Source organism: Folsomia candida, unplaced genomic scaffold (assembly GCF_002217175.1).
Source record: "Folsomia candida strain VU population unplaced genomic scaffold, ASM221717v1 Fcan01_Sc007, whole genome shotgun sequence".
NCBI classification, from domain to species: Eukaryota; Metazoa; Arthropoda; class Collembola; order Entomobryomorpha; family Isotomidae; genus Folsomia; species Folsomia candida.
This window is the reverse complement of record NW_019091199.1, coordinates 4,689,695-4,704,812: the sequence shown is the minus strand read 5'-3', so window position 1 is coordinate 4,704,812 and position 15,118 is coordinate 4,689,695. Positions and strand designations below refer to the sequence as shown.

Below are 15,118 nucleotides of genomic sequence, written 5' to 3'. Positions count from 1 at the left end.
ATTTGACAAAACTGCATGTGCTTGTCTACTAATCTTAAGCGGATTCGAGTAAGGAATATGCACTGCCGAGTTTTACAAATCAAATGCTTATCTACTAAATAAGTTTAGACATGGAAAGAAGACTCGGAGAAACCTTTTTCAAAAATTTTTGTAATGAGTGAAAATTTTAATACTGTAATAATTTAGAATGTCCCATTGCGCAGAGATGTTAATTGTACGAAATTAGCATATTTCACATGTGTATCTTTAGCTCAGTAAAACTCGTCGGCTTGTTCTTCTTCGTCTTGACAATCAGGGGACACGCCTGGACAGCCCGGTTCACAGTTGCCTTCAAAACAAAGTATTATTTAGCACGCATTACAGAATAATGTAGTGGGAGAACAGAGGTGAGATCTAATTACAAGGCAAGGCGCAGGTGTACTCGTTTCTGGCCAGTTGTGGAAGGACGGTTCGACCCGAGTCGCCAATTGCGGAGTCAATCGCATCGCTCACCATTTGCGGAAGTTCTTTCCACACTTCGTCAATGATAATTCCTATGTTGGCATCCAGCATGGCCTCGATGTCAGGCAGCCACACGTCAGGCACCACGGAACTGCGTGCAGAAAAGCAAAGTTCGACCACTTATCCACGTGTTTTCTAAATACGTTAATATGTACATAAAGCAGGGCTCTATACTAAAAAAATTCTCACGCTTCTATCGCTGGTGCTTGCATTTCCGGCAGGACGATATTTTGGATAATGTCGTCCCCAGCGTTGTTCAGGCTGACTCTCACCAACTCATCCACTGACCTGAAAACTGCTTCGAGAGGGGGATAAGCAGCCTTGGGTTGGACAGGGGGTGGGTTGCTCGGATCGGCGCTCATTCTTGCGGTGCTGGCTTTTTATGTACAAGACTGCACGGCAGATGGGACAAATATGTGATGGGCAAGTGCAAAATCGTTAGCAAATTGAAATAAATAAAAATCTGTAGGCGCTGTTTCTGATGTGGGTGTTCTTGAGCAATAGAATTCTTGAGCATTGCTTTGTCCCTCTGACAACGCTTAGATAATTTTTAGTAGATGATCATATTAGAGGGGAAATTGAGATATTGCATAGTTGTGCATCAAATCTAAACTTCTGTCCAGAAAAGTCAAGAGTTGTAACTGCGATGATTGCTAGTCCAGTGGAACGCCATAAAGTGCCTCGAATTCATCCCGGAACTGGGATGAAGAGAGAGGCGGAATATGTTGATTCCGTTGTATGATATTGGTTGTGATAATAAATTGTGATGGGCATGGTCATTTTTTTTTACTTATTTATTGTGCGTCACTAACCCTTAGCTGCTATACTTGCAACAGGTTAAATAAACTGGGGTACAAAAATATATTATAAATAAATATATATATTCGGCAGCTCGAGTTACTACAACATTTGGTCGAGTATGACAATTACTCAGCAAGTCCAACAAATTCCTCACTCATTTTATACAACTGGATTGCTTTTGGGTCCTCGGGATCAAGAAAACTCGTCCCCTCTTCATAGCGAGCGCAGAAACGGTACATTTCTCCAGCCCCGTAAAACATATTATGCTCTGTGGCCGTCAACGACTTATTTACGCAGCAAAACACGACCGTTTCACATCCATACGCTGGTGTCACGCCCGACACTCGCAACATGATTTTCCGTACAAATCCGAACAGGCCAACGTCACTGCGAAACACGTCCGTTGTGACAAATCCTGCAGGGCAAGAGTGGCAAAAGTAATTTGGAAAATTTGCGGATACTAAATAAATACTGATCGAAAAATTGTCTACCTGGACAGAGCTGGAATACGTGAATATTATCATTTTGTTTCAAGGATGACGCCAACCGCCTAATGCACAAGGCGTCGGCGAGTTTGGACACGTTGTAAGGCTCCGTCCCGTCACTCCCTGTCCGCACCCTTTTCTCCATCATGAGATCGTCCAGGTCCAAGCGGCACAATGTGAGTTGAGACGATGACACGCACACAACTCTACGAGACAAGTCCCATTACATGTAAATGTTACGCGAGTAAGTAGTGAGCAAAATTAAATATGCATGAAACTAATAGTGCTTACTTGCCCGGACCAGCTTTTTTGAGGGAGGGGACGAGGAGCCTGGTGAGCAAGAAAGGTCCCAGATGGTTCGTCCCCATGTGGACCTCAAATCCGTCCTCCGTCTTGTGCAGCTTCCCGTCCGTAAACATCACGCCCGCATTGTTCACCAGAATGTCCAGCTTTGCATACTTGGTCTCAAATTCAGACACGAATTTGCGAATGGAGCTTAGGTCTCCAATGTCAAGATGCATTATGTCCTGATCGTCGAGGGGAAAAATATGCAAATGTATGACAATTTTTTACCAGCTTATGTAATTCTCACCAGGGTCGCTTTTGGAAACTTGCTCCAAATGTAGTCCCTCGCCTCTGCAGCTTTTTCCAGATTTCTGCATGCCAGAATCACCTTGGCTTTGCGTTTGGCAAGTTGGAGGGCAGTTTCTCGCCCAATCCCGGTGTTCGACCCGGTCACAATGACAACCTGGCCGGTGATGTCTTCTTCTACGGTCAAGTCGGGAGGCGACTCGGGATCCCAAAACTTGTGAGCACATTTGTCTCGAATGTAATGCCAGGACTGGGTCACTTTGCTAATTGGAACTTTAGACATTTTCGTTGCAATTTAAATATTAGAAAATTGCACTTTTCACTACTTATTGCCTGGGTATTTACCCAAGCCAAAGGCCGAATGAACAACTAATTGACCAATCCCAACTAATGCATTATTCAGAAATATCCAAGCGCTTTATCGATTCTTTTCACAACTTTGAACAACTTACTCAAATCAACTGGTTATGTACATGTATACTTTTTGTACGACTTAAGGCCCGGCCACACGGAGAAAAATTCATGTTTTCATGCGTAAAATTTGTTGCAAACACTGTTCACACCAAAGAAAAGTGGTGCGAAACAATTTGCATCGGAAAATGTTCAAATGTTTTTTTTACGCATGAAAGTATGTGTGCCTAGTGTTCACACCAAGCTTCGGTGAGTAAAATTTTACTCACAAAACCTTCATGCAACAAAAAACTTTACTTTGAACATTTAATGTCCTTTCAACGCATTTTTATTTTAAACAATTAGGAAAATTCCACTTTTCATCAAATCCCTTCACAATGTCCATCCACTTTTCTTTATCTGGCACCTATTATAAAAATTACTAATCAATATATATAATTGTAGCGCTACAATTAAATGTATATAAGCATACTTTCAGATAAACCGGTTGCAAATTTTTCCATAAAGCTTGATTAACGGACTTTATAATATTCTGCACAGTTGACCTTCCAAGGCTAAAGCTGGTTGCAATAGTTTTGATTGAATCCCCACTTACTAAATACCTAATAAATTAAATCAATAAGTATATGATGCAACTCTGCGCAAACTTTTTAATTAGTATTACCTGAGGCCAATAAATAGCCGGTGACGAGGAGGTATTGAAAGACGATAATTTGTATCTTGCAATGTTATATCCAATGTCACCATGCCAAGTACCTTATCGAATTGGATGGGAGTCATCGGCGTGTACTCAAAGAATTTATCGGGATAACTAGTGTACATCATTTCAAGCTTTAAATGCTCGCCCAGTGTTGGCCGCAACAAATTTAGTGGATGAATCCAACATTTTCTCTTGGACCTTTGCCTAATAAGTCGACGTCTCAATAGGATGAGAGCAACAATCGTTTTATTGTCCATTTGAAGCTATTTAAATAATGTAGCGCTACATTAATAACAAAATCATAGCATTTATATTTAAAAATAAGTGTTTTATTACCTTGCTTAATTTAATCAAGACCAAATTAATCTTTGGGGCGAATTTATGAAATAAACCAACTTTCAGTTTTGAGACAACTCGATGTTACATTTAAATGCGTTAAAAGGATAAGGATTTTGAGATTTTTCATGTAAGAATTTTATTTTACTTTGAACATGTTCAAAGTAAAAAAAAGTTTACTTGCGAGTAAAAATTTACTCGCTTCACCGTTCACACGGCGTTTCCCGTTTCATGCAATAATTTTACTCGCGACAGATTTTGCGCAAACATTTCCGTGTGGCTCGATCAATTCTTTTTGTTGTGAGTCAAATTGTTGTACGTACAACTTTACTCATGAAAGTCATAATTTTTTTTCCGTGTGGCCGGGCCTTTATAATAATTCAGCTGCTGCTTGTGAAGGCAAAAATGCCCAATTTCGCCTTGTCATTCCATCCCATTCCATTCCACAGAGAAATACATGCAGAGAATACCTAAGTGTTCGATCTACGGTATATTGTGTTATGCACGATACGTATCGTGTATCGCCTGGATGTAGGCGCATGCTTTCGGACTCAGATTCAGATCTTCGTGGTGATGAGAGTCTCATCATCATGCATGAGACAGGTTTGTAATCTTGTGATGATAGTAAATATAACACGTCTTTGTTGCAGCAGTATGAACAACCAGATTTGAATCAACAAGTTATAAAATGATCATCAACGAAATGTAGCATGAAAATGTTTACGAAACGCTTTGGCATTTTTTGTTGTTTTTGAAGTTGACATATTTTAGGTTTCACGAATGATCCAATTAAGAATACAATGGAAACAGATAAACGCACGTTGGTTGGAATACATGTTCTTTTGCACGATATTGGGAACATCTCTTGTTTGATAAGGAATTGGTCCACGACTCGTGTTGTGTTGTTATTATTATGTGTTGCAAGAATGGGCCGGAAGCCAAAAGCCAACTCAGCTCACCAAGATTTGTTTGCACTTTCTGCCATTTCGGCGAATTGGAAATTGGGAAATGTTCCCGTAGCGTAAAGTACATTGGGAAAGTATTAAAGTTTCCAGTTTTTAGTGCATTTGACAGAATCATGTCATCTGAGATGACCAGTTGGATGCCCATTTTTTGAACTTGTTCCATCGCCATAATAAAAAATTCCCCAGACTAATACCATATATCCGATTAGTCTGGTTTTGCCAATCTGATATGTGACAAGTTGATTATTTGCCCTCCTTCTCAACTTCTCCGGAGTAAATTAGCGAATTCGGAGAGGAAGAGTAAATAGGGAACACCTTCACTCACTCTCGTACTCTTTTCTAATAAAGTAGTTATTTATTCGTCATGATCAACATCCTCGAGCAGTAGTCGCTCACTCGACGACGTCAACGGAAGCTACTTTCACAACTTCTCCAGTCTTACATTTCCTGTCGACACAAGAAGATAACGGGAGACACGAGTGCAACGTTACCACCAACATTTAAAAAATTCTACGAAAAAATCTTCAAATAAGACAAGTTGTCCTAACAGGACAAACCACGGGAAATATTACGTGTGGAATAGTAGTTCTTAGCAAAATGTCTGCAAAATCGAAATCCAAGCCACTCACCAAAGCACCCGCACCAACCAAGGCATCCGTCGCCACCAAGACGGTCACAAAAGCCCCCACCAAGACCACGGCAGCCAACCTCATCTCCCGTTCCTTGTCCAAAGAGTCCTACGCCAGTCTCAATTCCGACGGGGTTGAAGGTAATCAAATAAGAAATTACTTTTTCCTAGATTTTAATTAGATTTTACTTGTTGATGATCATTTAAATCGGCGTTTGAGGACATGTTACTTGAAACTTGTATTTATTTGTTCAAGTTTTCGGTATTCCTTCCTACAGAATTCCTTCATCAAGCAAATATATCAAAACAAAAATAGATTTTACCTGTTTTTAACCTCATAACTCATTTGCATTTCATAAACATTTGCATAATTCATACAGGTGCTTGGTTAGATTTGAGTCGGGTGGTGAGTGAAAATAAGACTGCATCCTAAGTTGCCAATAATGAGACAATTTTACTGTGGAGTTGGATATTTAGTTTGAGACGTGAAAATATGCGAGTACATTCATAGAACAAGTTAACAATGACGAATGCCATTTTGTTGGTCATGATTATTCGAGCTACCAAAAATAGCCGTCTTGTGACTAAGAGGAATCTCACAATCAACATCGCCCTCTCAGAATCCGACAGGTTACACACCCAAAATCCCAAAGAATCCTCTTAGCCAAAACAGCGCAGTTGAATGAAACCAGTGGTAGCGATCACTGCACTTTTATTACTGGCGTCTGGCTCAATAAAATTAAGCGTGTGTTAGCTTGCAGATAGCTTCTTCACCCACCCGAATGACTTAGATTTTCTCTTTTCTTCTGTAAACAAACTTTATTTTATGCCTCTCAGTTTCACTATCACATTAAATTGGCGATTTGAATCTAAATCTATTGACTCTGGCGCTTCTCCCAATAAACAATTTCCGCACGATGAATCCCATAACTTTGAGGAACAATTCCTCAAATTTTCAATTGATCAAGTGCAGTCCAAGAAAAGTGGAGGTTGCTGGTGCACATGTGTGCTCACTATTTATTTATTTGGGTCATGTACATATGTATCTTTCAAATATGCACAAAGCATTGCCAGTTTCCGCAACTGGATCCCAATCATCCTCCCAATTATCCACTAGCTGCAGAATATCATGTTTCACTAGAACAATAATTAATAAAATTTATTCACATTCCACCAAACAAACGTCACCTGCTCTGTCGTACGAAATATGGTAATTCTAATTCTGACCAAACTTGACACATTTGATTGGAAAAGGACAGTTGGATGGAAATTTTGCAGAGTGTGCTTATCATCCTCTCGTTAATGCGGGTGACAAGCATGGCGGATATCGTTGCAGGACATGTGTTCCTGCCACCTCCACGTTTCATCGTGATGACCTTATCCCTCGAGACAGCATATAAAACAATTAATAGAAATGCCATCATAATATAAATGTATCCATTGCTCTTTCCTCTTCTTCCGTGTGCGAAACGTCCTCAACTTGGCCCCACGCTGATTTGCGCCGCTGCTGATATTTATTATTTTTACTACTCCTTCGTTGACTGACTTTACTTTACCGATGCGCTATTTTTATCCTGTGCCAAATGCACCATGAACAACCCGTGCTTATTTGTGTACGCGGATATATGCAATGTAGCAGAGAGGATCAGTCAGTCAACGCCATCAATCCGTTAAAGAAAGCGAGTGCCTAGTAAATATTTCTTCTAATGCATAATGAATATGGACTTGGAAAGGACGCCACATGGATTTATGTCCCCTCCCCGCACTCCCAATTACCCACGGCGATACATACTTTTTGAAACTTTGAGTGCTCAATGCGATGTTATTAGCCGCACTCATGCGGCAGAGAAATTGGCAAAGTTCGCCATATGTAACCAAACCACGATATCTTGTCCGCGTGGTGTATTAATATTTCCAAATGAGCCGTGGCAGTTAATATTCGATTATCTCGTCATATTCGCAAATAGGATTTTCCCCATGTTCTCATACTTTTTTCTGTTTATTTTTGAACGCAATTAGTCCACGAATGAATGGAGAAGCCGTGTGCGCAGGATGGGAAAAGATTTACGAACGAATGTACGTATGTAAGTGTCCGCCATGGCTTAGGAAACCTGTCGCATGTCGCATTAATTACATAATCTTGTACACGTTGACATTGAAAACCTACTAGCTGCCGGGTTTGATGTGATAAATGTGAATCAGCGTGTCCTCATGTGTCCCGTCATAAATCTTAAAAGTGTTAAAAATTATGATGTTGATATTATTATGCTGATTTCATAACGTATTTTTCCTCTCAACAGAGTTACGCGTGGCTTTCAATATGTTGGACCGGAATAAGGACGGACAGCTCTCCGTCTCTGAACTCCAAGCCATGCTGAAAACTTTTGCCATCGAGGTTCCCGACGAGCTCGTGTTGGACTTGTTCCACCGCTGTAGTCACACGGGTACTAAAAATAGCGTCACTTTTTTGATGGATTGACAAGATCTTGAACTTGGTCAGGTGTGTAAATAAAGCGGAAATTGATATGCAATTTGTTGCTTGATTCATGCAGGATCCGGAGAACTCACTGAATTAGAATTTCTTGAATTCGTCTCAACACATTTGACCGACGATGGACCCGCCGGGACGACGGAGGATGATTTGATGGCAGCTTTTCACGTTTTTGACAAGGACAACAACGGTTTCATTACAAGAGTAAAAAAAATTCTTTAATCAATCAAAAATTTTAGAATCCAGAAACGAATGTATTTCAAGTCTTTCTTTCTGTCTCAACAGGACGAGTTGAAGACGGCGATGGAGTTGATGGGAGAAGAACTGACTGACGAAGATATTGACAACATGATCGCCATGGCTGATCTCAATAAGGATGGAAAAATCGACTATGAAGGTAATTTGCCAATCTCAACAACAAATATTACCACTAAAATTTCCATGCAAAATACAATACTTTTGTGACATGGTTTTTGCAGAGTTCACACGACTTTTGTCGTCATAAAAAGGAGTCGATCTCACATTTTTTTCTCTCATTTCTCTCCAATTCAACCAAAGTCAACAGTGATCCGTGTCCTTTAAATTAAATATTGTTAATTTTAATTATGTATAAGTACATAAGTATAATTGTAGGTAAATTAGTTGTAATTAAGATCATATTAATCATACCCATGCACCCGAAATGTTTTTGTTACCCGTTGTCTAAAAGTTTATCGAAATGGATGGATGTTCGTTTGACAAAATAAAGGCCGTTTTATTTTACAAATTCATTCTCGAGCACAAGTAAGCACGGAGTACAATCTGTTATGGAATACTCGTCGAAATGGTTTGATTTCAAGTTCCGTGTCGCTGGAGAAAAGTCGCATGCAAGGGACGCGTCCTTGTCCTGCAGGGCTCGATTCAGTCGTCTTGTGACGTCCTTCATTCCAACTATTGCTGATTTTGTCGTCCCAAAATCTAATTAGATTGCACGATGGGCTGCAAATTATAATATGTATGCATGATTGATCATGTATGCATCATGTAACAGCTCATTATTCTGCTGTGCGTATTTTTGGCCATACTTGTCAATCGGCTCAAAATCTGACGTGGATATATCCGAGACCACTCCGTTTCTCAACTCTTTCTGCCGATGAAGTTTGGAGCGCATTTTCATTCCGAGTATTTCATCCGCTTTCTCCTTCTGCCGCAAAGTGATCGTCGGTTCGCCTTTGATGTCGTCTCCGCTCATCCCATCAGAGGAAGGGGAAGAATGGAGAGGCGGCATCCTCACAAGAGAGCGAGAGTGAGGATAAGCCGGATTTAAACAGAAATCTCGGCTCAAGAAAAGATAGGTGGATGCGGTCGTGGTTCTGTCATCATTCAAAATCTGGCATAACTGACCGAGTGAAAGTTTTGAGTTGAAGAGTAACGAGAGCACTGCCGCGGACGGTGGGGGTTTCCCGTGGGAGAGATTATTGACATCCTCCAGATTGACGACAGGCCTGTCCCCACTGCCGTACACGGTCGTTAAGAGGGGCGACGGGCCCAAAAAGGTGACATTATTGAGCGGCGTCTGGTCACGGATCCATTTGATGGCCGAAACCAGCTCCTCTTTCCCACCAGCAGCATCACCTCATCATCAAAGCACAAATCTTACTTTTGTCCAGCCGATACAACGGGATCTACCAATCTGTGCTTTCTTTAAGACCTAACCATAACTATGCCCACCTTGGTTGAGAAACTGGTGTGGAGATTCGTAGATAAAGTCCATTTTCCGCTTGGCTGCAGCTATCACCATTGCAAACACGACGGCTGTGACGATGGTGGTCCTGCTGCGGGCAGAATGCATCAGACGACGCAGAGTGACGTTATTTCCCCACTTCCAGTAATCACAGCCGACCTCCTAAGGGACACAGAGAACTCAATTAGAAGTGGGGAAGAGAGCTACATGTACAGTTCATGCATACCCTGTTTTCGTCGCGGTCGCCGCCACGACCATGTCCCCCTTGGCGTGGAATGTCCAGTCGGAAAAGGAGGTATGACGCGATGAGGGAAAGTTGGACGAAGAACAGAACTGCGAATTTGTCGTGGACGAGGACTGACAGGGCAAGGCATGCGATGGAAATGACCACGTCAAAGTGGGCACTCCTGCACAGCCTGGCTTCTCGGCTGCTGCTCCCGTTGCATCCTTTGATCGCAACCAGCTTTCCAATCTCCCTGAAAACGATGAGTGCATTACGAAGAGAAACAGGTCCACGAGGAGTTAATAATTAAAAGTTTTCTGCCACAAGGATTGAATCCAAATTGTTAATGGGGCTGAATTATTCGAAACAACTTGTCTCTCTGATTTCCAACTTTCTGCTCAAAAAGCACATTCATCAAGGGAATGGACGGATGGTCGCAGTCAGTCCGTAAGTGGGACATAGAAAGAGAGCGGATTATTCTGAGTGAAGGAGCGATGGCACAAGGATAATTTATCAACGTCGATTAAAATGGAAATTTTGCCACAAATTGAATTATCTCACAACTGCAATTTGTACGCTTTTAGCCCATTTCTCAGCCAACGGACATTCTCGTTATTTATTTATGAATCTCGTCGAATGCTGGACGGAAATCGGGGAGAAAGTGGATGGAGGAATATGCACTTATCTGTACCGGTGAAAGGAGGTGATGGCTCCGAGGGCGAGGCTTAAGGGGGCGATGTGGTCGAGCAAAACTTGGTGCAGTCTGCCCACGGGGGACGTCGTCATTGCCGAAACGAGGCAATGGGTGAGGTAATCTGTCAGCTCGTTCATATGAAGATCAGCCTGTCCGGTGTCACTCACATTCCTCACTCCACTGCTTCCCACTTCCACGGAGTCTGAAAATGAGTGAAAAGTATGTGCTCAACGGGCACACTTTTTCATAGAAATAGACGTCTTCTAGAATCTGGCAGTGCGGTACCTGCGTCCACTGCTTGTTTGAGCGCGGTGGCAGTGACCACTTCTGCTTTGGTGGGCCTCCAGCCACCCTGTTCGGATCTTCCGATAGACAAAAGTTCATCATCACCCTGCGAGTGTCCCATTTCAGTCGTGGGGTTGTGTCCTCCTTCGGTGAGATGGGAGTGAGGGGAATGCTGACCTCGGTCGTGGAGGGAAATCTGAGACACATTTCGGTCCTCCTCCCATGAATCCATTATTTCTAGCGAGTTGCTCTCTTCAGCACCGCTCTCGTCCGAACTAATTGTGGTGGCAAACGCGCCAGGAGGGAAAGTTCTGGCTGTGTCGACACCTTCTGACAGGTTTATTGGATATTGTCGAAGATGACGCGACATGCGAATCTAATTTGCATAACATGTTATGACCTTCCACTAACTATCATTACATCTCATCATACATACATCTTCCTTAACATTGCCCAACACTGTCCACACGCCATGCCTGGTTTCCACGAGGAGGACGTAGAGACCAACAGTGAGGATGATACCTCGGAGGAACAGCCACTTGTCCAACTTGGCCCCAAAAAGCTTATCCACGACGAGTCTGAGACCAAACGTGACGCCCAGAGTGCCCAAGAGCAGGTAGACGTAAAAGGTCCAACATCTCAGGGTCGGGTCCAGAACCACAAGAGATGCGTATTCCCAACCGACCTGTGGTTAACACGGGGTGATTTAATCCTTGCAAAAAATTGCACAAAAGACTACGGCAAGGAGTGTAAATAAATAAAGCGAGGAAATAATTTTTTGATGGAACGAATAGTTTCAGAAATGGTGACGCAACGGACAACTTTTCCAATAAAGTTTTCATAACGAGTTATAATGTTGAAATGACTTTGTGTGGCGTACAGAAAAGCCGTAAAAATAAAATGCTCCTGCACCCGAAGCGAGACTTACAACGTGCGCACCCACCACGACCGAGACGACGTATGGAGAAACGACGTTTGAGAAATGGAGTGCCAAAACTACTCCGAGTTCTGAGATGAGAACCCACTGCACTTCCATCGGCCAGAAAATTGCCATCAATCCCGTCACCACACCCAACTTGACAACCTGTTTAGAAACCAAACTTTTTCTTCAAAACTTGTTATTAAGTAATACGTACAAAATATGATGCAACATGCTTGGAAGCATTGGCAAAATTCGCGAGTACCGACCGTTGTCCAGGAGGCGTGAAGGGGTCTTATCACAAGTTGAGAGATCATGAAAACGTGGACGGAAGCAAGAAACAAGCCGATCCTGTCTCCATTGGGGAACATCCTGGTCCAGTCGCCGAATTGGGGGTGACTCAAGACAAAGGTGAGTCCGGATAGGAGTCCTCCAACCCTTGACCCACTGCATAAATCAATCATACCATGTGACCATTTGTGTCTTATCAGGAATTACACAGTTCTTAGTTGCACCTCATTTTCCCAGCAGCCACCACGACGAGGGTCACGCTGAGGGAGTCGAGAGCCCAATGGGCGGTCAGGTAGAAGGTGAGAGGGTCTCCAAATCCGGAACAGATTTGCTCCGACCACTTCACCGACGATGAGGCGCCATCCCAACAGCGGGGGCTCCACATCTTCCTTACGACGTGGAAAGTTGTCGCAAGAAGAGCCTACTTTCAAAACAACAAATGCTATTACGCATTGGTCCATAAATGTTTTTCATCAGCAAAATATTTGTCTGCCACAAGTAGTAATTGTTGACGACTCATGATTCCATAAAATTTCCAGCGGCATGATTTGATTACATGTTTACTTATTTCCAGGAATAAGCTTTATTTTATTTATTTAGCTGTTTGCTTTCACCATAAATGCGAGGATGAAAGCAACATGCAAGGTTTCCCACGATCATCATCCCACAAGCGTCACAAGAAGCGACGAAGGTGGTGAATACGCGGTGGTGGTGGTGAAAGTGTGGAGGATGGAGAAAGAGAGACTTTCCTCTCAACATCGTCGTGACATTGCATTGCCCAAATTTATTGATCCAGCTCCTAAAAACACGGACAAGTTTCAAGGCTTCTGTGCCTCCTCCTCCATTAGTTTCACCGTGTGCTATTATTCTCTCGCTAAAATCACGACTCGGATTATTATTCCCTAAATTCAATTATTTCGACGATGTTGCCAAAGCCGAAATGTGACGGTCTCATCCATTCTACGACCAATGGCAGCAGCACACGTGGTAATAGAGCGTTAATGAGTAACAAGTGGCACGTCCTGAAAATTAGCCAAGAAGAAGCAGACCCAAGAGGGGAGAACCTACGTCTGCGACGAGGCCGTGCTGGCGGACACTGTTGGTGACCTGTGGGGAATTGCTGCGCGTGTCGTAGATGACGGACCTCAGCCCAGCCAAGAGGGTCGCCTTGGTGTCCTCTCCTCCTCCTCCGATCCGTTTAAAGAAGGAATATCGGAATGCCTACGACATAGGAGAACGTGATGCATTATTTACTCGTATTTATTCATTTGCACTGTGTGGATGCAAATGTATGCTGGCAGTGGATTTGCATACATCATTATTCTCTTCTCCTTGGAGAAAGTACGTGCTACTTGTGGGGCTAAAGGTTAAGCAGGGTTTGACACATTTCCCTTTCTCTGTTATTCACGCCGCCACGAGCTGAGCGGAAGCAGGACTCACCGTGTCAGTGGGAAGGGACAGCTCCTTCTCCAGGTTGGTCAGCATGGAAAAGTTGGTCAGGGTTTGGAAATGTTTCGAAATGAAGAGAAAGTAAGCAAGACCGAGAACCAATCCTGCAACAAAGGGGAAAACTTCCAGTGGTCTCAATCTGATAGTTTTGGGATAAATTAATGAAATGAAAGGACAGCAAAACAAATTGTGCCAGTTTTGTTTTGCTGTGGACAGACATACCGATGGCGAAATGCAGCATGGTTTCATTATTTCTCCCTCTTCCTCGCAGCCTGTCACCCTTCTTCTTCGTTGTTCTGTTCTCTGCTGAAACTTGTGCAACCGAGGTTGTTTCCTCATCCCCAGCAGAACTCGGAGCGCCATGTTGGTGCGAATAATTCGCGAGGGATGAGACCTCATTTTTGCGCCTTGTTTTCCGTAATAAGCTGCTCGCAGAACCTGGACTTAATTGTGCTGGTGAGTTCTCACTCAGCCTGGACGACTTTCTCCCCATCGCTCATTCGCAACTCTCAATTTAATTAATTAGCAGAGACGGAAGGAGGGGAGACTCCACGAGGCACGCAGTTATCTAGACAGCCAGAAGAGGAGTATCGACTGCTCGATAAAATGGCAAAGTTGAAAGTAAACTAATGTTGCGAATTTTAGATTTCCTACTTTTAGCACATGGTGTAAATGTCAACGAAAGGAAACCAACTTGCACAATTCTTGCCGTCGTCCTTATACAACGCTACGAACGGATGATGGTGAAACTGGATTTGCTCGAATTTTCCTCACACATTTATATCCTTTGAAGAGCAGAATTGAATTGGAAAGAAGCTTTATTAAATTTCACCGAATTCACGGCTATAGAAGAAAGGCTGACATTGTTCCCGGACGAGGATGACGGTGTATGTCTAGGTGGCCGATAATAAATATATAGCGTGTACAAATGTACGAATGTACGAGCACGGGTTGTCCTTCGAGTGGTATGATTTGATTTTTGGCACAAGAATTAGCACTTGGCATCCGTACAAAAGTGAGCAATAACATTTGTTCAGAAAGTCATCACCAATCTCATTTCGGGCTCTTTGCTTTCCCATTTCGCACAAATTTACTTTTTCAGCCAGGCCCGAGAGAGAGATTCGCTAGCAACAATGGCCGCCTTTTAGAGTTTCCCTTCATCCAGAGGTCTAATGGATCAGAGAGTGAAAGAAAATGAACTTTTACTCCTATTTCATCCCAGCATACGCCGCCCCATTCAGCGTAAACACGCTTGGCTACATATGCCATACGCTGTACTGCTACCTCGCATTCACATAAATTAAGAGCCTCCATAATTTCATTTGTTCACGTTCAGACAATATAAAACCAACTTTACAACAATGGGCTGACAGGACGAGGAGCGATGACGGACGACGACGACCGTCTTGCACGAGAACACTTTATGATTCCACTTTAGAAAGTCAGCCAGCCAGCATGTCTCCATTTGTTGGAGGACTCTCACGTCCACGAATAGAGTGAATCGTGGAGAAAGTGGGTGAAAGTTGGGCAAGTTGGTGAACTTGGAAAGGCCAAATGTCCAAAAAAGTGGGCCAAATGCGCCTTATATTGACCCTGCAACGCCAACAAGAGTTCCCTTATTCAGC

The 15,118-nt window shown here is 42.9% G+C and overlaps 5 protein-coding genes across 7 annotated transcripts; 1 reads left to right on the top strand and 4 right to left on the bottom strand.

Annotated features, from left to right (window-relative positions):
* Positions 1-151: 151 nt before the first annotated feature.
* On the bottom strand, positions 152-1,151 carry LOC110852661. The gene is made up of 3 exons (XM_022100770.2): positions 691-1,151; positions 402-592; positions 152-328 (listed from the first exon to the last, which is right to left on the bottom strand). Exons 1-3 carry the CDS (start codon positions 861-863, stop codon positions 252-254), a joined length of 441 nt encoding a protein of 146 aa, XP_021956462.1. The 5' UTR covers positions 864-1,151; the 3' UTR covers positions 152-251.
* Positions 1,152-1,280: 129 nt separating this feature from the next.
* LOC110852259 (retinol dehydrogenase 12) lies at positions 1,281-2,814 on the bottom strand. Its single transcript, XM_022100275.2, has 4 exons — positions 2,380-2,814; positions 2,079-2,314; positions 1,794-1,993; positions 1,281-1,717 (listed from the first exon to the last, which is right to left on the bottom strand). The coding sequence occupies exons 1-4, from the start codon at positions 2,659-2,661 to the stop codon at positions 1,428-1,430; spliced, it is 1,008 nt and encodes a 335-aa protein (XP_021955967.1). The 5' UTR covers positions 2,662-2,814; the 3' UTR covers positions 1,281-1,427.
* A 190-nt stretch (positions 2,815-3,004) lies between these two features.
* LOC118436159 lies at positions 3,005-5,009 on the bottom strand. Its single transcript, XM_035853600.1, has 3 exons — positions 3,454-5,009; positions 3,262-3,391; positions 3,005-3,195 (listed from the first exon to the last, which is right to left on the bottom strand). The coding sequence occupies exons 1-3, from the start codon at positions 3,744-3,746 to the stop codon at positions 3,118-3,120; spliced, it is 501 nt and encodes a 166-aa protein (XP_035709493.1). The 5' UTR covers positions 3,747-5,009; the 3' UTR covers positions 3,005-3,117.
* Positions 5,010-5,195: 186 nt separating this feature from the next.
* LOC110851778 (calcium-binding protein E63-1) lies at positions 5,196-8,679 on the top strand. Its single transcript, XM_022099673.2, has 5 exons — positions 5,196-5,559; positions 7,719-7,862; positions 7,971-8,113; positions 8,195-8,306; positions 8,389-8,679. The coding sequence occupies exons 1-5, from the start codon at positions 5,388-5,390 to the stop codon at positions 8,412-8,414; spliced, it is 597 nt and encodes a 198-aa protein (XP_021955365.1). The 5' UTR covers positions 5,196-5,387; the 3' UTR covers positions 8,415-8,679.
* Positions 8,639-14,401, bottom strand: LOC110851777. 3 transcript variants are annotated; one of them, XM_035853599.1, is made up of 14 exons: positions 14,148-14,401; positions 13,716-14,061; positions 13,485-13,597; positions 13,113-13,265; positions 12,269-12,465; positions 12,023-12,200; positions 11,763-11,918; positions 11,271-11,519; positions 10,835-11,210; positions 10,547-10,751; positions 9,859-10,108; positions 9,620-9,794; positions 8,974-9,523; positions 8,639-8,887 (listed from the first exon to the last, which is right to left on the bottom strand). In XM_035853599.1, the coding sequence occupies exons 2-14, from the start codon at positions 13,984-13,986 to the stop codon at positions 8,677-8,679; spliced, it is 3,084 nt and encodes a 1,027-aa protein (XP_035709492.1). In that variant the 5' UTR covers positions 13,987-14,061; positions 14,148-14,401; the 3' UTR covers positions 8,639-8,676. The 3 variants fall into 3 exon arrangements, with proteins under 3 accessions (XP_035709492.1, XP_035709491.1, XP_021955364.2); XM_035853598.1 differs by having other exon boundaries at positions 13,716-14,401; XM_022099672.2 differs by lacking the exons at positions 13,485-13,597; positions 13,716-14,061; positions 14,148-14,401 and having other exon boundaries at positions 12,269-12,468; positions 13,113-13,232.
* Between the last annotated feature and the right edge of the window lie 717 nt (positions 14,402-15,118).

Coding starts and splice junctions, on each gene's coding strand:
- LOC110852259 (XM_022100275.2), bottom strand. CDS start 2,661: ATGTCTAAAGTTCCAATTAGCAAAGTGACCCAGTCCTGGCATTACATT. Junction 2,315..2,379: donor AGTTTCCAAAAGCGACCCTG/GTGAGAATTACA, acceptor CTCGACGATCAG/GACATAATGCATCTTGACAT. Junction 1,994..2,078: donor AAAAAAGCTGGTCCGGGCAA/GTAAGCACTATT, acceptor CTTGTCTCGTAG/AGTTGTGTGCGTGTCATCGT.
- LOC118436159 (XM_035853600.1), bottom strand. CDS start 3,746: ATGGACAATAAAACGATTGTTGCTCTCATCCTATTGAGACGTCGACTT. Junction 3,392..3,453: donor CGGCTATTTATTGGCCTCAG/GTAATACTAATT, acceptor TTAATTTATTAG/GTATTTAGTAAGTGGGGATT. Junction 3,196..3,261: donor TGCAACCGGTTTATCTGAAA/GTATGCTTATAT, acceptor TTTTTATAATAG/GTGCCAGATAAAGAAAAGTG.
- LOC110852661 (XM_022100770.2), bottom strand. CDS start 863: ATGAGCGCCGATCCGAGCAACCCACCCCCTGTCCAACCCAAGGCTGCT. Junction 593..690: donor CAAGCACCAGCGATAGAAGC/GTGAGAATTTTT, acceptor TTCTGCACGCAG/TTCCGTGGTGCCTGACGTGT. Junction 329..401: donor GTACACCTGCGCCTTGCCTT/GTAATTAGATCT, acceptor TTTGTTTTGAAG/GCAACTGTGAACCGGGCTGT.
- LOC110851778 (XM_022099673.2), top strand. CDS start 5,388: ATGTCTGCAAAATCGAAATCCAAGCCACTCACCAAAGCACCCGCACCA. Junction 5,560..7,718: donor CAATTCCGACGGGGTTGAAG/GTAATCAAATAA, acceptor TCCTCTCAACAG/AGTTACGCGTGGCTTTCAAT. Junction 8,307..8,388: donor TGGAAAAATCGACTATGAAG/GTAATTTGCCAA, acceptor TGGTTTTTGCAG/AGTTCACACGACTTTTGTCG.
- LOC110851777 (XM_035853598.1), bottom strand. CDS start 13,986: ATGGGGAGAAAGTCGTCCAGGCTGAGTGAGAACTCACCAGCACAATTA. Junction 13,598..13,715: donor CATGCTGCATTTCGCCATCG/GTATGTCTGTCC, acceptor CCTTTGTTGCAG/GATTGGTTCTCGGTCTTGCT. Junction 12,466..13,112: donor AGCACGGCCTCGTCGCAGAC/GTAGGTTCTCCC, acceptor TTTTGAAAGTAG/GCTCTTCTTGCGACAACTTT.